This window comes from Phacochoerus africanus, chromosome 6 (genome assembly GCF_016906955.1).
Source record: "Phacochoerus africanus isolate WHEZ1 chromosome 6, ROS_Pafr_v1, whole genome shotgun sequence".
NCBI classification, from domain to species: domain Eukaryota; kingdom Metazoa; phylum Chordata; class Mammalia; order Artiodactyla; family Suidae; genus Phacochoerus; species Phacochoerus africanus.
Window position 1 is genome coordinate 51,798,506 of NC_062549.1, and position 22,996 is coordinate 51,821,501.

Below are 22,996 nucleotides of genomic sequence, written 5' to 3' on the forward strand. Positions count from 1 at the left end.
CTAAACATCCACTTCCTGGTTTTATTAGTTAAAGTCTTAACTCAGTCTGATATTCAAGGCCCTTTCTAGTCTGGTTCCAAATTACTTTCTTTACTGTTTCCAAATACAAAAGCATGTACAGAAATAAAATGCTCAAAAGTTTTTTTTTAATGCTTTGTGGAAGCCACTGTACTAATTGTGTCTAAGTTAGACCATATACAGCCTGTCTACTTTATTCATCCCAATTAGATTATAGTTAAAAGTTTAAGGTTTTGAAGGATGATTATTTTGTGCATCTCTATGGCCTATGGCATAGAAATATTTATAGAGAAAGGATATTGGCAACAAGAAGCTGAAAAATACTGTGTCCAGTTAGATTTTTCCTCTTTCCCTTTTGTTTGGCTGCAAAGGGCCTTGGCTTGATGTGGGATCTCAGTTCACAGGCCAGGATCGAACCTGAGCCACAGCAGTGAAAGCGCTGAGTCCTAGCCAATAGACCACCAAGGAACTCCCTTGGTCTCACTCTTAACTATTGTGAACTCCCAGAGTAGGCCACATCCCAAAGATAAAAATAAACAAATTGGATGACATACAATATGTTGGGTTTTTTTTTTTTTCCTGGTTTTTAGGGCCACACACATGGCATATAGAGGTTCCCAGACTAGAGGTCCAGTCAGAGCTACAGCTGCCAGCCTATGCCACAGCTGCAGCAACATCAGATCCAAGCTGCGTCTGTGACACAGCTCAGTGGCAACACCAGATCCTTAACCCACTGAGTGAGGCCAGGGATCAAACCTGCAACCTCATTGGATTCGTTTCTGCTGCGCCATGACAGGAACTCCTTCAGTATGGTTTTTAATGCTCTGCAATACCACATCTAGATTGGCATAGCAGTCATTCTTTCAGCAACCATTTAGGGAATATCTACCATAGCCATTTATTTGGAATCACTAAGTAGCTAAATACCCAGCCACATAACCAAAAAAAGACAGGGTGCCAAAGAAATTTTCATAAACTTAGGAGATGTGGCTCCTATTCCCAATGCCCAGTTTTTAGTTTCTGCTATTTATCATTTCACAAATGAAACAACTTAGGCGAGATTTCCTAAATAATTGTAGTTGAGACTACTTGTCAACTCTTTCCAAATAAGTATAACAATAGAGAATACAGAGAAACAGGAGGCATGAGTTCCTATAGTCTACACTACTATGGTTTTTCCTGAAGGTAGTTAGAACGCATTTCAATTATATATACTAGTTACTAAATAAAAGGACCTTACAAAGCAAACCTCAGATAAACAGCTGGCATATGTATACAGTAAAAGGGGAATGGGAGAACAAATTTGGTTTAATTCCAAAAATGGAATCCTAAGGAAAACTGCAAACTTTAGCCCATTAAATATCTTTCCTTTGCTCAGTATTTATAGTTTCACACATAGTTTTAATTGCATTGTATTATACCTCATTGTATATTTCTGAATATCCATGCATATTTACATATATATACACATATTATATATCCATATGTGTATATAGATGTGTGTGTACCTATATATGTATATATACATACATATTTTACACCTCTATAAATATATTTGTATAATTACATATATTTATACAAATGAGTATAAGTATGTAGTGATGTAGTTAAAGACAAAATGTTTTTAAATTTTCCTCTCGATACCTTATCTCAGTGCTGGGCACACAGGAGATACTAAATTAACACTTGTTGATTGTTTCCCATGTTGCCTTCCAAACCAGGTAACAGAATAATATCACAATTGACAAATTCAGAAAAGCTCTCCAACTTGTTGAATACAGTCTTCATATTTTCCCCTCTCCACTTTTTAAAACAAAGGCTCTGAACTCACCTGAAGATACATCTGTGGCTGGTGTCTGCTGAAGATTCTGGCTTCTTTCAGAGATATGTTGCTCAGGCAGGTTCTGAGTTGCGGTGGTGGATTTCTGTGGCGTCACAGGAGTCGACGGCTGAGAAGAAGGTTGCGTGAGGTCATCAGGTGGGGGTACAGGGAAAACCACAGGCTTAGATGAGCTGGACTCTTTATTTATAAGCAGCACATGGATAGGTCCTGAATGACTCTTTAGGTTGATCTGGTATTTCTTTTGTCCATTCTGACCCTTTGAAGTTATTGGGTGTAAACAAATGAAGAAATGTCAACATTTATAGCTACCTTGAAACATTAAAAATAAAACAGACAAAGCTATCAAGGACTAATTAAATACACACAACAAAATAAAATTTAAGCCAAAACGTAGAGGCCGAGAGTGGAACGGGCTGTTGAGGGTTATAAACCACTTGCCCTTAAAAGTAAGTATTTCTCAAATACTGGTCATCAAAAACTCCCAGTTATAGAATTCTGGACACCATCTATTTTTGCTGTAATTATACATATCAATGCTCAGCAGTGCTCCAAGCATTCAGATGTAAGGAATTCAATCCTCTGTCATCCAGCAGCCCCGGGTGTGGTCAGCTCAGTGTGTGGTCTTAAGTGGCAGTTATTTCACAAATCAAAACTTCTTTTCCATTCAGCAAAGCACAAAGACAACTGATTTTTTCAGACAGAAATATAAAGCCCCTGCCTTTCAAAAGGATAATTATTATTCCAAGGCTTCAGTCTAGTAAGATAAATGCCTAAATATGAACTTAGAATAGCCAGGAGGAGAGAGAAAGGTGATAATAGTGATATTTTTCTGCCTCTTTTTCGATTGCTATAGTTTTCAAATCAGTGTCTTTGTAGAAATTTGAATCCAAAAACTAAAATCAGAGTTCCTGTCGTGGCTCAACGGAAATGAATCTGACTAGAGACCTTGAGGTTGTGGGTTCGATCCCTGGCCTTGCTTAGTGGGTTAAGGATCCAGCATTGCCATGAGCTGTGGTGTAGGTTGCAGACGTGGCTCAGATCTGATGTTGCTGTGGCTGTGGTGTAGCAGCTGTAGCTCTGATATGACCCCTGGCCTAGGAATTTTGTCGTATATTAGATTCCAGATACAAGTGATTTCACATGGTATTTGTCTTGATCTTTCTGACTTCACTTAGTATGAGAATCTCTAGTTGCATCCATGTTGCTGCAAATGGCATTATTTCATTCTTGTTTATGGCTGAGTAGTATTCCATTGTATAGGTATATATACCACATCTTCTTTATCCATTCATCTGTTGATGGACATTTGGGTTGTTTCCATGTCTTCACTATTGTGAATAGTGCTGCTGTGAATATAGAGATGCATGTATCTTTTTGAATTATAAATTTGTGGAGATATATGCCCAGAAGTGGGATTGCTGGGTCAAATGGTAACTCTATTTTTAGTTTGAGGAACCTCAATACTGTTTTACATAGTGGCTGTATCATCTTACATTCCCACCAATAGTGTTGGTTGTTTCCAGCAATTTGTTATTTGTAGACTTTTTAATGATGACCATTCTGACCAGTATGAGGTGGAATTTTATTGTAGTTTTGATTTGCATTTCTCTTTTCATGTGCCTATCTGCCATTTGTATATCTTCTTTGGAGAAATGTCTATTTAGGTCTTCTGCCTGTTTTTGTTAGGCTTTGTTGTTGTTGAGTTGTATGAGCTGTTTGTATATTTGGGAAATTAAGCCCTTCTTTTGTCACATTGTTTGCAACTATTTTCTCCTGGTCTATAGCTTGTCTTTTTTTTTTTTTTTATGGTTTCCTTTGCTGTAAAAAAGCTTGTAAATTTGTTTATATTCTATTTATTTTTCTTTTTATTTCTATTGCCTTAGGAGGCTGACCTAAGCAGGCACTGGCATGTCAGAGAATGTTTTGCCTTTGTACTCTTCTAGGATTTTTATGATGTCATATCTTACATTTAAGTCTTTAAGCCATTTTGAGTTTATTTTTGTGCATAGTGTGAGGCTTTGTTCTAATTTTGTTGATTTACATGCAACTGTTCAACTTTCCCAGCACCACTTGGTGAAAAGACTGTCTTTTTCCCATTGTATATTTTTACCTCCTTTGTGGAAGCTTAAGTGTCTGGGTTTATTTCTGAGCTCTCTATTCTGTTCTGTCAATCCATATGTCTGTTTTTATGCCCAGACCACATGGTTTGGATTTTTGTTTTGTTTTGTTTCATTTGTTTTGGTTTATTGTTGTTGTTGTGTTTGATTACTGTAAGCTTTGTAGTATTGTCTGAAATCTGGGAGGATTATGCCTCCTGTTTTGTTCTTTTTGGTCAGGATTGCTTTGGCAATTCTGGGTCCTTTATCATTCCATATAAATTTTAGGATTATTTGTTCAAGTTCTGTGAGAAATGTCATGGGTGATTTGATAGGGATCACATTAAATCTGTGGAATGCTTTGGGTAGTATGGCCATTTTAACAATGTTAATTCTTCCTATCCAAGTACATGGGATATCTTTCTATTTCTTTGAATCATATTTGATTTCCTTTACTAATGTTTGATAGTTGTCAGCATATAATTCTTTTACCTCCTTGATTAGTTTTATTCCTAAGTGGTTTGTTTATTTATTTATTTATTTATTTATTTATTTATTAGTGTGATTTTAAAACTGGTGTGATTCCTTCTGATATTTCTTTGTTAGTGTAAAGAAATGCCACTGATTTCTGTGTGTTAATCTTGTAATCCTGCTACCTTGCCAAATTATTTATCGGTTCTAGTAGTATTTGTGTGGATTCTTTAGGATTTTCTATATATAATATCATGTTATTACATATAATGACAGCTTTACCTCCTCCATTCCAATGTGGATACCTTTTCTTTTTCTTGTCTGATTGCTGTGGTAAGGAATTCCAATACTATGATGAATAGAAGTGAGAATGGGCATCCTTGTCTTATTCCAGATTTTAGCAGGAAGGTGTTCAGCTTTTCATTATTGAGTAATGAACTTTTTCTTCTTGGTGATTCTGGCCAGAGGCTTGTCAGTTTTGAGTTTTTTCCTCAATCAGGAATATTACACTGGTTAAAAATACTTAAAACTGATTTTTTTAAGGCTATTAACTATATTATTACTCTTTCCTTGATATCGTCTAGCCAAAATAAGTCAAATTTATTAAAAAATAAAATATTAAATGACTCAGTCACTTTCATAATTTTTTTTTAAAGCTCTTTTTTTTTTTTTGTCTTTTTGCCATTTCTAGGGCTGCTCCTGGGGCATATGGAAGTTCCCAGGCCAGGGGTCTAATTGGAGCTGTAGCCACCAGCCTACACCCCAGACAGCAACTCGGGATCTGAGCCTCATCAGCAACCTACACCACAGCTCACAGCAACGCCCCAGATCCCGCTGAGCAAGGCCAGGGATTGAACCCGCAACCTCATGGTTCCTAGTCGGATGCGTTAACCACTGTGCCACGATGGGAACTCCCATAATTTTTTTTAACCAAAGTACTGAACACATTCAAATTCAGGTATCAGTACTATCAAACAGACAACATGAAAACAGTAACTTCAAAGTGTTTACATGCAATTACTTCATGTTCAGCTAAAGAAAATATATTTCTCCCTCTTGAAACAGTCGATTCGTTTTAACAAAAATTATTCTACAAACTTACCATTTCTGGAATAGGTACCTCCAGCTGTGTACCAGAAGGTGCTTGAATGGCCAAAAGTGTATCACCTGGTCAAAAAAATTAAGAAATAAAGATTTTTACATTTTAGAAAATACTGTTGATCCCAGAATACCGTGGCCAAAAGTATGGACTCTGTAGCCAGAATGCTTGTATTTGAATCCCAGGCCAGGTAACCTTAAGTAATGGTTCTTAATTCTGTAAAACGGTGGCAATATAACTCACTGCATAGGTTTGTTTTGAGGGTTAAACGAGGAAGTTTATGTATTAGTAGATCTTAGAACAGGATAAATACTCAGTGTTAGCTCTATTATTCTTATTAACAAATTTAGCTCAAGTTAATTTTGCTTTTACCCAGTCTCATGTCATTTCTGAGATTCTTAAAACTTTTTCCCATCAGTTAAATAACACTGTTTGCTTGAAGCATTTATACTACCTAACTGACTGGAGATACTAGAGATTAGGTGTAGTACAGTAAAATCCTGAGCTTAAGTGAACTTACTTTTGAAGCCAAATTTTACAGCAGTCTCTCCTGAGTTGAAGATTAAGAACACTTCCCCAAATTTTCTTTGAAAGCTTGGAATATATGGTGGGAAATAGAACAATAAGGCCATATATATTACTAATGTAATAATCGATGAAAATCAGAATCCACTTGCCAAGGTGTTTGGCAGTGGCCCTTTTTTTTTTGATGTGATGGTACAGAATACTGTCCTTTTAATAGGCCATGCACAATTAAATATAAGTGTATGAAAAATTTCATTTCACTTATGTTACATATATTATGAGAATACAGTCCCAACCTCACCCCTATTTTAGTTATTAATACATTATACTGTCATGTTAAAGGGAAAACATGGAGGCTAGGGATGGAAAAGGGTGAGGAATAATTTTCCTAGTTAGAAAATGGATACACCAAAACGTCCTCATGTTTTCTTTGGGTTCCATTTGTGACCAGTATACTTGCTCTATATAGTTTCATAAATAGTGCAATGAGAACCATGTTCTAATTCAAGTTTGGTCATTGATTCTGTGCTTCCTATGACTTTGAGACTGTTGCTTAACCCCCCTCTGACTTAGCTGCCTCTCCCACACGCAGTCTGCACTTAATGCAGGCAAAGAAGTGAAAGGTGGAAAAAACAGTTACTATAATGAGAACAGAAGTGAAAGCAACCTATCAACACAAGGCACTGTAGAGTAAGACAAAATGTCCACAAGTCCTGAAAATAATTAAAGATGAGGGTACGGGGAATTTTGAATCATGTTACACTAAATAGGTTGATCAGAAGAAAAATGTAAGAAAAAATTTGCTAACAGTACTTACCGTTAAAGCAATTACAGATGTCTTCATGAGTTACATAGGAAAATGTGCTGTCATAGAGTTAAGGAACAACATTTATATCAAAGTCTAGACATTTAAATTAAGATAATACATGTGAAGGCCAAAATAAAATGACCAAATGCATGTAGGGATTTTCACACATGGGCAAATTCAAAAAAAACAAGTCTTCAGTCTGAAAAGGCAAAGACAATCAAATAAAGGACCAGAAAAGAAGTGTCTATCCTTTGCTCTGAGAAGAAGCCACTTCTGATTTCTGTATCATCTGAGAACCCTTGGGAGAGAGATGGAAAACACATTCCTCATAGACACAGGGGCTCCTGGGGGAAGGATATTGATGGGGGGAAGTATGCTCTCAGCAGGAGTGAAGAGCAACTATATGAGTTTGCACATCAAGAATCTTCTGAGGTCATGGTTTGGAGAATTGGGAGTGGCCAGAATCTTGGGAAGCAGTACAGCAAAGTGCAAGATCAACTAGTTCAATGCTTTTTGAATCTTAGGGCTCCACAGGGTACAGCTGAAAACCCCAATTATTATCAAACTGTTAAGGAGTTCTGATCCATAGAAAGGAAATAACGAATGAGATCATGGACTTGTTCACCAAAGGCAAGACAACATGAAAAATTAACTGTATACATTGGTCAAAAGTTCATGAGTGGTACAAGATAAATGTAGTTAAAATGTTTCAGGAGTTTTCACTGTGGCATAGCAGAAACAAATCTGACTAGTATCCATGACAATGCAGGTTCAATTCCTGGCCTCGCTGATTGGGTCAGGGATCCTGGGTTGCCATGAGCTGTGGTATAGGTTGCAGACGTGGCTCAGATCCCATGTTGCTATGGCTGTGGTGAGGCTGGCAGCTACAGCTCTGATTCAACCCCAGCCTGGGAGCTTCCATAGGCTGGGAGTGTGGCCCTTAAAAAAAAAATTCTGTATGAGTACAGGTAAGTTCACAAATCAAGAGTCTAAGATATCTAAGACATAATGGCTATAAGAAACACATGGAGGAGTTCCCATTGCAGGTTAGTAGGTTAAGAACACAATGTTATCTCTGTCAGGATCAATTCCAGGCCTTGCTCAGTGGATTAAGGATCTGGCGTTGCCACGAGCTACAGCATAGGTCATAGATGTGGCTCGGATCCGGTATTGCTGTGGCTATGGTGTAGGCCACAGCTGTAGCTCCAATTCGACCCCTGGCCCAAGAAATTCCATATGCCACTGGAAGTTTTATACAACTGTAAAAAAAAAAAAAAAAGAAAGAAAGAGAAAGAAAGAAAGAAAGAAAGAAAGGAAGGAAGGAAGGAAAGGAAGAAAGAAAGAAATTCATGGAGTATATCACTAAAGTTTTTTCCCCTCAATATAATATGATAGCTACACCAGTCTTGGAACCCCAACCTCCAGTCAGTCAGTCCTTGGGTTAATATCAGGCAGGAAATATCTAGGACTGGTTATAGGCGCATAATTTTCACTTTCAAACCAAAATTAATTTTTCAAAACTTTAAGAGTTGCTGAATTTTTCACCACTACAGAACACTAATTTAAGCATATCTATGCACTTAAAAATGACTTCCAAATTGGCAGACCCCCTAAGCACAATTTACTAGCATATTACATCCTATCAAAGGCTAGACTGAACATAGATGAATTTATTTTTCCTCAATGCAACACAGGGATAGTGCTAATAGATGTACTACCTAATATATTTTAAATATTAGTATAAATGATTAGAAGATTTTGATAATATTAAAATGTAGTCACTTGCAAAACTAAACTCTAAAAATACTAGAATAAAGTAACTGATCTTCAGACTGAAAGATTATCTAAGTACATATTCTATAGCTATATTGATAGATTATTTAAAAGGATATCTATTATTAATGGAGTCGTCCATCACATTTTTGATGCTTTGCTGTAGCCACAACTTCTGCTGATCAAGTTCTCTTTCCTTCAGTTCTAGATCTTCAATTTCAGCTTTAAGATATCTTAATCTATCTATGACTTCTTTAGTGTTACAACCGGCACCTACACCTCTTAAAAACACATGAGATTTAATATCCCCAGCAGTGGACCCAGGTTAGCATCACTTAATTTTTGTAGAAATAAAACTCACTGAATTAGTAATATACTCAAGACAAAAGTCTTTACACTCTTCTAATAATCAAGCATTAAAATCCTTACAAAATTTAAATACCATACCCTCTGAACATATTTGCTTAGGCAGTTTATTGGCAAGAACAGTTAAATCACAAAAATTCTCAGTATGTCCTAGTGTCCTTTTCGTCATCTGCAAGTTCAGGCTGGTGAGTGAGGTACCAAAAGGACATCAAAGCCAAGTTGTCACACCTGGAAGTCTCACCTTGTAGACTTAGATACTGATGAAACAGGTTACAATCTTTTACTATTTTGGTGGGATATTTGGCTAAGATAAACTAAAAAAAAAAACAAAAACAAAAACTAAGGCCAAAGGGAACAAATTTGTGGAACAGAAAGTATTTGTTTGTCACATTTAAACATACAACAACTGACAAATAATGACATGCATTTCAACTTAACATTACTTATAAAGTACATATTCCTATGTGTAAGACATAGTTCCTGTTGTTTTCAAGCAGTTTATATTAGGTAGGCAGATAAACACTTAGGCATAGAGGGATTAATAACACAAAGCATTATGCAGTGTGGACCACATGAGTAGATTCAGGGAGAAAATCAGATTTGAATTGTAAGAGTATAAACAGCAGAGTGAGCAAGGGGACATCCCAGCCCAGGAGTGACACATAGAAGCCCAGAGAGGTGTTGTGTCCAGGGCCACAGGAAGGGCCTGATGTGACTGGAGCAAAAGGCTGAAATGGAGTACTTAAGAGACATAAGTGGTAGAAAGGTCAGATTTTACAGAGCATTTAAAAGACAATAAAGGTTTTAACATAGAGTACTGATTTGTAACTTACTTCCACTGTATACTGTTTTTTGACTTTTTTTCAATTAGGTCAATTCCTTCCAAGACATTGGTGATATCATAAATTCTTCTTTTTTGCCTCACAGCCAAAGTATCTGCAGCCTATTTAAAAGAAAAAAAAAAAGAACAAAGAACAGTGAAATAAACTACAATTCATATTTTAGAGCCAAAAAGGCTTTGGTTATTAAGGTCACAGCATGAGAGCCCAATCCTAAATTTAACCAGTCAGTTGCTTGGGAACAATAGTTGAGTATGTGCAAAGCAACCCCCAAACACTGAAAATGTCAAAAAAATTATTCCATTTAAAAGCCAGCAGATGTTAGAATGGGGGGAAAAAAAATGAAGAGGTCATGACACAAAGCCCGCAATAATAAAAGGACACATAAGAATACTTCATGTCTCCTTATGGGCTAATCCTGAAGAGGAGCTGTAATTGCCTGCCCATGTCACTTCCTATCTTATTTCTCTGTTCACAATCTTGTCTAAAGACAGCCTTAATTATTTTGAATCTTTGAAAAGTTATAGCTCAGCAATTTTTAAACAATGAAGTCAAGATACTTAAGGGAAAATTCTGAGTTATATACACATTGTAACACCTTAAAATACACAATTTGCACTTGAGAACTCACAATGAAAACAGAGAAATGAAGCATGCCATCCCAATACAGATCATAAAATCAACAAGAAATTGAATTTTTGTGGTACCAGCAAATACAAAAGCTTGGTAGTTTCACTCACATTAGATAAGGTCAATGAAAATATTTCATACCATCATGCCATGAATGAACTCAGGAATGCGATATGGTTATAACAAGTTCTCACTCACAATTCTGACATTTGTTCCCCCTATAGCAAACAGAACCTCAAAGAGGTTCCCTTACAGCTCTTTTCTTCAGAGTGGATTAGACAACAGAGTGGAGTATCTTGAATGTGGAGTCACATTTTAAGACTCATGGTGGTAATAAAAAACACATTTATGTCCTTACAAACAATATTCAGCACATTATTATCTGCATTAATGAATAGGACTTAGCTTCATATAATTGGCTACCAGCTACCTCAGGGCATCACTACTTGATTCTGCAAATAAGTCCCTCCTATAAAAACCCAGGACAGCATATTGTTTCCTTCCATGGGGAGCAAGTGCAACCAACAGCAGCTGCTCCCTTCATAGGCCTTTGGAATTTTTGTAAGTGAAAAGCTGGTTCTATTAATCTATTTGTTGTGTTACCCCCAAATACCAGGTTACTATTGCCCAATCACTCAGGTCTTCAGGATGGGTTTCATGTCCCAAATACTGGACCAGGAGCGTAAGTAGGAAGTGGCAGAGAGAAGGAAGAAGGAGAGAGGAAAGCTGCTTGGATCCTCAACTGTATCTAGACTTGGGCTCCATTTCTTCTAGAAAACCAGGAAGTTAAAAAGAACTAGGCATGGTTTCATTGATATCCTCTCCTTGTACTTAGCAGTTCCCTCTTTGTTGCATCCATCATCAGTTTCTGTTCTTGAGCATGAGGCTGTATTTCTGAAGAGCAATCATCTACTGCAAAGTTAACTGTAAAAATCCTAAATTGTTAATTCCTGTCTCACTTTCCTCTTGAGAAGTAGCCCCTAGCACTTCAAACCAGTTCTGTGTTATCCGTAGCTATGGACTCACCCACAAAAGCCTTCACAACCATAGCAACAGCTCACCAGTTAGGGTATTAAAATATGTTTGTTTGAACCAGACCACAGAGCGACTCAAGGCCACTGGGCAAAGAGCCATGAGATCTCACCTTTAGCTCAAAATTAGTAAAAAGTATCTCATTTATAATTTATTACTGTTTAACAATTACAAAATTTAACCCTTGATTTCCAGAACTAACCATTATTTCTTAAATATCTTTGTCCTTTAGTATATAAACATATAAATGACCGACATAAACCAAGCATATCACCAGGATCTCCAGGAGGCTTTTATTGTAGCAGCCACATCATAATTCCGAAGTTAGGTTCTGAAGCTAGGCACACAGCGATTCTATCCCAGCCCTGTCACTTCCTGTCTTTAGCTGGCCTCAAACTCATTAAGCCTCATTTTGCTTCTTTTGTAAAATGGGATAATAGCATATGGTGAATTGTGGAGATTAAACTGGATAATCTTAGCACAATGTCTGCTGCATGATTTATATTTAAATGTTGGTAAGTAACAGTCCCATGATCAAATACAAGTCGAAACAAGAGATCATGGGTAAGACTGTGTGTGTGTACAGGGACCAACCACATTTTACGTAGTGTTTTAAAAAGTTGAATGTGAATTCTTTAAAAGTTTAATTAAATAATCCAAAACCTTCATACTTAATAAAATCATAAAGTGAATCATCACCATCACCACCACCTTCATTGATTCATGCAGCACCCACAGTGTGCCAGGCTCTTTCTGGGTCTTAAGGATACAGTGGTAACAACAAAGTCTCTGCCCTCAGAGTGCGGAGAGGAGTTAATAATGTACAAATAATTGTGTTAAGAGGAATGTATGTAGGAGATGCTGTATTTAACAAATTTTTGGAGAAGAGCTCCCTGATAACAGGATTTTCAGAGAGAAGGCGAAATTTGAGCTGAATGAAGAGGCCCCTGTGAATACCTGGAGGAAGTAATAAGTGCAGAGGTTCTGAAGTTCCTTCAAGGAAAGGTGGGCAGGCCAGCATGGCCACAATAGTGATTGAGAGGAGTGTAATGAAAAGGAGGAAGCAGTGTGGGGGGGGGGGACACAAAGACAGGGAGACAAGGATGATAACCTAGAAGAGATAGCAAGGGGCCAGATCGCTGGGGTCTTGCAGGCCATTGTAAAGACTTGAACTTTTACCCCCATTAAAACAGGAAACCACTGGAAGGAAGGCTTTGGGCGCATGGTAATTTGGCTCCACTTTTGTGTGTGTGTGTGTGTGTGTGTGTGTGTGTGTGTGTCTTTTTAGGGCCGCACCCATGGCACATGGAGATTCCCAGGCTAGGGGTCGAATCAGAGCTGTAGCTGCCAGCCTACACCACAGCCACAGCAATGCCAGATCTGAGATGCATCTGCAACCTACCCCAGAGCTCAAGGCAACACTGAATCCTTAACCCACCAAGAAAGGCCAGGGATCGAACCTGCATCCTCATGGATGCTAGTCAGATTCATTTCCTCTGTGCCATGATGGGAACTCCTGGCTTCATATTTTAAGTTTCTCTCAGGCTGCTCTGGGTAGAAGAAAGAAAGCCAGTGAGAAGGTAATGGCATTCAAGGGATGGCCTTGGCTTGAGTGGAGATTGTGAGGAATGGTGAGATTCAGAATCGATCTATTTTGACGGTAGGGCAAGCAGCAGCTCCTGAGCAAGGAATCAGGAATGACTCCTCAGTTTTTGACATGAACAACTGGAGCTGAGGAAGAGCAGGAGGAAAAGATTGGGACACCAGAAATCAGGAATTCAGCTTTGGACATGTTGACATCTAAGGGGAGAAATTAAGAAGATCATTGGACATGGGAGAGTGTAGAATAGGGGAGAGGTCAAAGCTAGAGGCATAAATTTGGTAACCATCAGTAAATCAGACATTTTTGGACACAGGAGGGAACCCACTAGATTCACTTAGGAGGCAAGCATGGAAAGAGAAGTTATCTAAGGGCCAACCCTGGAGAATGCCAGTGTTTAAGGTCTAGGAAATTAAGAGAAACCCATTCCTGAACTAAGAGGAGTAGGAAGAGTGGGGGTGTTGGAAGGCATGGGAAGCATGTAAGAGGGACCACTTTGAGTACTGCTGGCAGGAAGCACTGATCTGTGGATTTGTCTTTGGAAAGATCACAGGTGACCTGGGACAGTGCTATTCTAACAGAAAGGTGGAGTGGAAAGCCTTCATGGAGAGATTCCAAGACAGGAGAAGGAAAAATGGAGTGGACAGTTCTTTGGAAGAGTTCTGCTGCAAAGAGGAAGAGAGAAACAGGGCAGTAGCTATAAGGGAATTTTTTTTTTTCCTTCATTGCTCTTTTCCTTGAAAGATGGTGCTATTTCAACATGTGAATATGGTGAAAGGAATGACCCAGTAAAGGGGAAAAAGGGATAATTTATGTTGCAGGAGAGAGAAAGGACAACTAAAGAAATAGTTGTAGGAAGGCAAGGGAGTAGTAGTGTGAGACAGACAAGCTGAGGAAGGCAAGAGAGTAGTGTGAGACAGACAAGCTGAGGATCTGCCTTAGATAAATAGAGGGCATGTTAATAATTGAAGTTTAGCAAAGTCCCCAAGTGTAGGGGTAGGGACAATTGTAGATAAGGGAGAGGTTAGACATTTCCTTCTGGTTGCTTTTTATTAGGCATTTGCTTCTGGTTGCTTTTTTCCCTCAGGGGAAGTGGGAGTGAGGGGGGGGGGTGTTGAAGTGGGGAGAGGACGGTTAATGGTTGAGAGAAAAGTATGAAATACTCATCCAGGAAAGCCAGAAAGTTATGTAGAAGGATTGCTGGGCCCCACTAGAGTCCTGTTGAAGTTAGTGGTCATGGATTTAAAGGGAGACCCATCAGTATCACTGCATTTTCCTGCAGCCCTGCAGAACAGCCTGGGTGTTGACAAGGGGCAGGCAGAGGACAAAATGGGTGCATCTTCATCCCATGGCAGCACTGTAGCTGCTGAATAAATTCACATGTGTGTGCATCAAATTTACTTTAAATGTTTATGTCTACTCTTAGAAGAACCGACCTGTACACCTATAAGGGAAGCATCTATTTGATGCTCATTTTTTTTTTTCAGGAAAAATAAACATAACCCTCTGAAAGACATAGAGATCCCCCACAAATATTAAATCCTTTTCTAAAAATATGTCACCAGTGGGGAACAAAGTGATATCTATAGGTGGAACAAAATTAACACTTGTGATACTTTTTAGAGATGGACAAAAGGAATAAAACCAGGAGAGCTGAGAGTGATTGCACGTAAGTGCTAAAAGGGGCTTAAAGACTTTCAAGCCCCACCCCTTCAGTTTAACAAATGAGTCTACTAAATTCCGGTGTTAACTCTGGGAGGGACAGAAATTATGGGGTTAGTTTTATTGCGTTGGGATTCATTGCAGCTCACTGGCTCAAGGATTGTCTTCAGAGGGAGTCCGATGCTGCATTCAAAAGGGCTGACATAAACACAGTAACTATGGAAACATCCTTTCTTTCAGGTTCTCCATCTGCAAAGCAGATACTTTTCTCTCTTCCAGGACCACAACTGTCAACACATGCGTACTCAATGTCTTAGCAACTGTGCTTCAAAGACTAGCATTACAGCGAGGAGGGCCAGTTCCAAAAACCAAAGCAGTGTAACAGAAACACTGCAAAACATCCATATACATGCACAGTGAGGGGATCCTGGAAATAAGGTGGAAAAACCTCAAGGGATGCACCAAGATTGCCTATTAAAAATTTTAATGAGAATTTTTGAAAAACTGAACTCATTTTCAGCTCTGCTCCATGGTGCATTACGTTGATTTATCTCATGATAAAATTACTAGCTAATTTCAAATGCTGCTAAAGATAATTAATATGTAGAATGTTTGATTTCAATCCAGTTAAGAACCATTTATAAGCCAGTAATGGGATAATTGTGTAATAGGATCTTTCACAGATGTTATCTAATTTAATGCTCACAACTGTTTTGTAAAGCAAGTATCATTCTCCCTGTTTTGTAGGAAACACACTCAGAAAACTACTGAATAATAAGATGAAATTTGGCATTGATTATATATTCATGAAATAAATCTGTGGCAAACATTTTCAAATGGGTTTCTTTAATTTCAAAAGACTTTAAATACACATGATGGACTGAAGTTCCCATGCTATACAATTACACTGAACAGCAGTTCAAGTGCCACTGGTCTGTAGACGGTTTCATCTGAAGTATATAAAATGGTCCAAAAAAGCAGAAAAATCTTCATTTCCATTTATTTATTCAAAAATGATTATCAGTAATGTCTAAGACTTCGGGATCAAGGCTAACACCTTGCAGGTTGAAAAAATGAAATAGTCCCATAAAATACAGACAAAGCATTATAAGAGACTGAAAAAGGAGATTATTGAAGGTGGGGGTAAAAAGGAAAGAGTTCCTGGAGGAGGATGCTTTCTGCTGAGTCCATAAGTGATGTTAAATCAATGCGGAAATTAAATACCAAAAAATAAACACTGACTTTAAGGATACAAAGGGCTCCCTGCAGAAGCAGCACAAAGCATGCAGGTGTTTTAATTCCCAATCAGTAACTTATCAAACAATCTCTCCTTAAAAAATCTGCAGTGTTTCTACTATCTTAAACTGCTATTATACTTGATTATTTCTAAATGGATACACTTTAAACTTGTTTCTTTCCTTTTTTGGTCTTTTTAGGTTCACACCCACGGCATATGGAGGTTCCCAGGCCAGGGGTCGAATCAGAGCTGTAACCCCTGGCCTACACCACAGCCACGCCAGATCTGAGCCACATCTGCAATCTACACCACAGCTCACGGCAACATTAGATCCTTAACCCACTGAGTGAGGCCAGGGATCAAACATGTATCCTCCTTGTGGATACTAGCCAAATTCATTTCCACTGAGCCACAAAGGGAACTTATTTCTATTTTAAAAAAACTTTTTTGGCCCCACTCACAGCATGTGGAAATTCCAGGGCCAGGGATCCAAATAGTAACACAGCAGTACCCAAGCTGTTGCAGTGATGCTGGATCCTTAACTGCTATGCCACCAGGAAACTCCTAAAATTTTTTAAATACTCTGTGTAAGCTTTTAAACTTTCATTTGTACTGTCTTACCCAAGTCACCAAAGATTTCTCTGAAGAAAAAAGAAGATATTTGATAAAGTAAGTAGGAAAAGCCTGCTGAAACTCTTTTTTTTTTTTTTTTTTTACTCAACTGGCAAGGTTTTATTATTTTTTTATCTTTTGTCTTTTTTGTTGTTGTTGTTGTTGTTGCTATTTCTTGGGCCGCTCCCGCGGCATATGGAGGTTCCCAGGCTAGGGATCTAATCGGAGCTGTAGCCACCGGCCTACGCCAGAGCCACAGCATTGCGGGATCCGAGCCGCGTCTGCAACCTACACCACAGCTCACGGCAACGCCGGATCCCCAACCCACTGAGCAAGGGCAGGGACCGAACCCGCAACCTCATGGTTCCTAGTCGGATTCGTTAACCACTGCACCACGACGGGAACTCCTGAAACTCTTGAAACTATTGAATGTAAGCTCTAGAAATTGTCTAAGTTCTCAACTACATGGTTTTTAATTCTCATAAATATTGCAGGAGCAAAATTGAGCTGGCATCTGCTGTTCTACCACTAAGATTAGTACTTGCACATTTTCTATCATCCTTAAGGGGGTATGACACAGAAGTCAGGAACATGGGCTAGTTTGTTAAGATAACTGATAAGAAGAGTTCCCATCATGGCTCAGTGGTTAACGAATCCCACTAGGAACCATGAGATTTCAGGTTCGATCCCTGGCCTTGCTCAGTGGGTTAAGGATCCGGCATTGCCGTGAGCTGTGGTGTAGGCTGCAGATGCGGCTCAGATCCCGTGTTGCTGTGGCCCTGGCGTAGGCCAGCGGCTACAGCTCCGATTAGACCCCCTAGCCTGGGAATCTCATATGCCATGGGAGCGGCCCAAGAAATGGCAAAAAGACAAAAAAAAAGATAACTGATAAAATATGAATGTTGTGAAAATTAAGTATACCTGAAACACTTAGGAGAGTGCCTGGCACATCATAAGTATTATATTTGTGTTAGCCATTATCACTATTATTGGTCAGTTTCTTATCTAAAGCCATAAGAAAATATTGTTCTTTGAACAGACTTCCAAGGAGGAAGGAGGAAGGAGAGGGATGGACTAGGAGTTTGGGGTTATGTACAAATTATTGCATTTAGAATGCATAAACAATAGGGTCCTACTGAATTGCACAGGGAACTATATCCAATCTCCCGGGATAGACCATGATGAGAAATAATATATATATATTAAAAAAAACAATGTGTATATACACTATATGTATTATACATTATGTATATATTATATATATGACTGAGTCACTTTGCTATACAGCAGAAGTTAACACAACACTGTAGGTCAACTAAATTTTAATAAAAATAAAGAGAAAGCAAAATATTGCTTTTTGAAAGGTCTACCATGGAACATACCAGAGCACCCCTGCTTATCTGGCATAACTCCCTAACTTTAATATTTCAGAACACAGTTAAGCACAATGAAGTTGGGAAAAGGGATTCTGAAGAGCACAAATAGATATAAAAAGATAGATTTTACTACTCAAAGAGTTCACCCTGTCATTTGGATCCTATTTACTCTCTCTTTTATATGATTCCTAATCATGGGGCTATTTAATTTCAGTGTCCACAAGAGAACTGAAAGTACCATCTTAGACACTGCAAGGTAGCTCAGCAGCAATTCAGGGACATGGCAGAAATTATGAAAGGAAAAAAAAAAGCAGACAATGCTGACAACCTACTTAGAATAGCTTCGAGGTTATCAACTCCAAAGAATACAAAAAATAACATTCATTATGACTAACTTGAGCTACTAAAAGAGTAAAATCAAGCATGGTATTTTCAGCTTAAGACAAAGACCTATGCAATGCATTTTGGGAACTTTTCTTTTTTTCTTTCTTTCTTTTTTTTTTTTTTTGGTCTTTTTAGGGCTGCACCCGCAGCATATGAAGGTTCCCAGGCTAGGGGTGGAAGTGGAGCTGCAGCCACTGGCCTACACCACAGCCACAGCAACGTGAGATCCGAGCCTTGTCTGCGACTTATACACCACAGCTCACAGCAATGCCAGATCCTTGGCCCACTGAGCAAGGCCAGGGATCAAACCTGTGTCCTCATGGATATTAGTCAGATTCCTTTCCACTAAGCCACAATGGGATTTGCATATTTTGGAAATTTTTCAAGCCAAAATGGTTAAATATTCTTTTATAAAAAATAATGTTGGAGTTCCCCTTGTGGCTCAGTGGGTTAAGAACCCAACTAGTGTCCATAAGGATTTGGGTTCGATCCCTGGCCTTGCTCAGTGGGTTAAGGATCTAGCATTGCCACCAGCTATTGTGTAGGTTGCAGACGCAGCTCGGATCCTGCACAGCCTGCTGTGGCTGTGGCATGGGCAGCTGCAGCTCCAATTCAACTGAAGCCAAGGCTAAGGCTAAGCTCCAATCTGAAGCTAAGGCCTCTGAACTTCCATATAGCACAGGTGCAGCCCTGAGAAAGCAAAAAAATAAATAAATAATAAAAATGTTATTTGACTTCCAACTATACTTAAATAAATTTTTAATGAAAATAAAAAGGATTGAAGCTAAAAAAAAGATGTTATTAATAGACATAAACCCTTAGCTAATCAGAAAACTCAGCTATGGACAAAAATCGCACTATGTAAAGGATAAACAATGGTTTCAGAACACCTGGACTTGTCATATTCAAGAATAATATACTAGTTAAACACAGATTTTAAAATAAATCTAAAAATATCAAAAGGATGATAGTGAATGTGAAGAATGACTGAGCTAAACTCATCTTTCACGTTAGCTTCCCTCATAACTGTGACCAGCAACCTATCCTGAAAGCTGACTAAATTCCCCCAAATAACTGGGGCATCTCTGTTTAAACATACCACACACACACACACACATACTTATGCACATTCATAAATCAAAATGTCAAACATTGGAATTTCGAAATGTCAAACCTATAGAAGAAATAAAAATGAAAATATATTCATAATCTTTTCATAATAAAATAATACAATCTTTTCATAATAAAAATATTTGACTATATCCATAATTAAAATCATATAAAAGAAAGCATAAAGACCACAAATTAAAACATGGACAAAAGATAAATGTCACAGTAAAAAAAATTAACATTCTTGAAAAAGTTTTCAAACTTTTAATGAGTTAATGAAGGACTAATGAAGAAATGCAAATTGAACAATGAAAGACTTGTACCTGAATATTCATCATAGCCCAAAATTGGGAGCACAGATGAATGAATAAACAAAATATATCCACAAAACAAAATGCTACTCAGGGAAGAAAGGAATAAATTATTTGGTACAGGGAACAACGGGTGTGAATCTCCAAAACATCATGCTGAGTGAAAGAAGCTAAACCCAGAGCACATACTGTATGAATGCATTAACATGAAGCTGTAGAGGAGTTTCCTGGTTGCTCAGCAGGTTAAGGATCCTCATTGTCACTGCATCAGCTCAGATGCTGCTTGCAGTGTGTGTTTGACCCCTGGCCCAGGGAACATCCACATGCCATGGGTATGACCAAAATCCAAACTAAACAAACAAAAAACATGAAGCTCTAGAAAAGATCATTTTAATTCATGGAAAATAAAACAGAGCAAAGGCTGCTTTGGGGGATGAGGAGGCTGGGCTTTGGCTGGGAGAAGGCAAAAGAGAACTGTTTGGGGTGATGGAAAAGCTCCACACCTGGTGGTGGTGGTTACAGGTTGTCAAAACTCACTGAACTATACACTTAAAATGAAAGCATTTAATGGTTGTAAATTTTACCTTTCTAAAGTTAACTAAAAAATATTCATCACCTTTCAGATTTATAAAATAAGGAAATATCAGAACACCCAATACTGATCTCATCACTTATCTAATAAACCCTTGGAAACTGCACTTACTATGTGCTGGGCACTATTTAAGAATTTTAAAAGTAAAAACTCATTTTAGTAATTCCTATAGTAACAGCCATGGGAGGTATATACTACTATTGTCACTGTTTCTGCAAAAGAGGAAGGTGAGGCTCAGTAACTTGTCCAAAGCCAGGGCACCTGGTAAATTCAAAATAGAAATTCAAGGTGTACACTATTTTTTTTCTTTAGGGCCACATCTGCCACATATGCAAGTTCCCAGGCTACGGGGTTGAATCAGAGCCACAGCTGCCAACCTATACCTCAGCCAGAGCAATGCCAGATCTGAGCAACACCGGTGACCTACACTATAGTTCAGGGCAATACGGGATCCCTAACCCACTGAGTGAGGCCAGGGATTGAACCCGCATCTTCATGGATACTTGTCTGGTTTATAACCCGCTGAGCCACAACTAGAACTCCAAGGGTACACATTTTTTTTTTTTTTTGGTCTTTTTGCCTTTTCTTGAGCCCCTCCCGCAGCATATGGAGGTTCCCAGGCTAGGGGTCTAATCAGAGCTGTAGCCACCGGCCTATGCCAGAGCCACAGCAATGCGGGATTCAAGCTGCATCTGCAACCCACACCACAGGTCACGGCAACATCGGATCCTTAACCCACTGAGCAGGCCAGGGATAGAACCTGCAACCTCATGGTCCCTAGTCGGATTCGTTTACCACTGAGCCACAACAGCAACTCCCAAAGGTGCACACTTTTAACCACTGTGCTATGCTACTTCTGAAGTGGTGAAGTGGCTGGTCATGATTACATGCTGCTAGCGGAATATAAGTCAGCAGCATCTTTTTTTTTTTTACTTAAGATTTTTATTTTTTCTATTATAGTTGATTTACAATGTTATGTCAATTTCTGCTCCACAGCAAAGTGACCCAGTCATACACATGTATGTATGTGTGTGCATATATATATATATATATATATATATATTCTTTTTCTAATATTATCATCCATCATGCTCCATCACAAGTGACTAGATGTAGTTGCCTGTGCTATACAGCAGGATCTCATTGCCTATCCACTCCAAAGGCAAAAGTTTGCATCTACTAACCCCAAACTCCCAGTCCATCCCACTCCCTCCCCCTCCTCTTTGGCTCGATATGGTGACATCCATATAAACCTTTAAATTTTTCTTATCCTCTGATCTAGTAATTCTTTAGTATAGATTCCCAGAAGTAGAAATAATTCAAAATATCCAAACACCAAAAATGTTCCCTGGACCTCTGCTGCTAACTCCCAACAGACACTACGAAGTCTTGTATGCTTTAGGGCTCTGACTCTAGTTCCCTCCTTCCTCAAAACACTGTTCTTTGGCCTTGTTGTTACCACATCTGCAGATTTTTCCTCCTAAGTGTAGGCTGTTCCTTCTCAGTCTCCTCTCTGTTGCTCCTGAACTGTTGTCCGAGTTCCACGCTTATAACTCTTTCCACGCTAAACCTTCTCCCTTACATACCTCACAAACCAATCATTTCCACATCAAATTGGTACCACTGGTTTTTTCTTGGGCTCCAGATTCATAACTCCCAAATATCAACTCAAGGATGCTTACAGACGTCTCAGATATGCCCAGAACTGAACTTACCTATCCTCCAAATTCATTTCCTCTTTTTATAACTTCTGAGTGAAAATCATCACCATCCCTTCAGTTGACCACGCCCTGACCTGACAGTCTTCCATGATTCCTTCTCCTTTAGACTCAGCATCCAAGTTGTCACTTCTGCTGTGTAGCCTCATCTGATCTCTCCACTTCATTTTTTTCCACTTTTTTTTTAAGGCTGCACCCACGGCACATGGAAGTTTCTAGGCTAGGGGTCAAAACAGAGCTACACTTGCCTGCCTATACCATAGCCACAGCAACACAGGATCCAGGCCACATATTCCACCTACAATACAGCCCAAGGCAATGCCAGATCTCCAATCCACTGAGTGAGGCCAGGGATTGAAACAGCATCCTTGTAGATGCTAGTCAGATTCATTTCCACTGCACCACAATGGGAACTCCTCCACTTCTTTATATTTCCACTGCCTTTACCCCGTTCAGACCTGTCATCTTCCTGCAATACAACCATATTCTCCTAACCCAACACTCATCTGTTTTATAGCTTCTCAAACGTACCATTTCGTTCTCCGGCCTCTTGGCTCTGGCACTTGCTGCCTTTTCACCTAATTCAAACCTATTTGCAACCATTCTATTTGCTGAAAGCTTATGATGGACTGGCTGGACCAGGACTGGTAACATCAAAGACATAGTCCCTTGCCTCACAGAGTACTTGGTGTACAGGGGAACACAGGTAAATCAATAAATGAAGAAACAGGAGTTCCCACTGCAGCGCAACAGGATCAGCAGCATCTCTGAAGCTGTGGGAGGCAGGTTTGATCCCATGCCCGGGAACACTATATGCCATGGAGTGGAAAATTGAAAAAATCATAAATGAAGAAACAGTCCCATGTTGTGATAAGGGATTTAAGGAAAAGGTTA

General features: G+C 38.8%; 1 protein-coding gene across 1 annotated transcript in view; it reads right to left on the minus strand.

The window, feature by feature from the left end:
* Window positions 1–22,996, minus strand: part of E2F5 (E2F transcription factor 5) — a 36,781-nt gene that overhangs the window by 2,378 nt on the left and 11,407 nt on the right. The window contains exons 2-6 of the mRNA XM_047783664.1: window positions 9,833–9,942; window positions 8,753–8,914; window positions 6,870–6,913; window positions 5,531–5,595; window positions 1,850–2,117 (exon numbers count right to left, since the gene is read on the minus strand). Of these exons, the coding sequence (XP_047639620.1) occupies window positions 1,850–2,117; window positions 5,531–5,595; window positions 6,870–6,913; window positions 8,753–8,914; window positions 9,833–9,942 (649 nt within the window). The remainder of the gene's footprint in view (window positions 1–1,849; window positions 2,118–5,530; window positions 5,596–6,869; window positions 6,914–8,752; window positions 8,915–9,832; window positions 9,943–22,996) is intronic.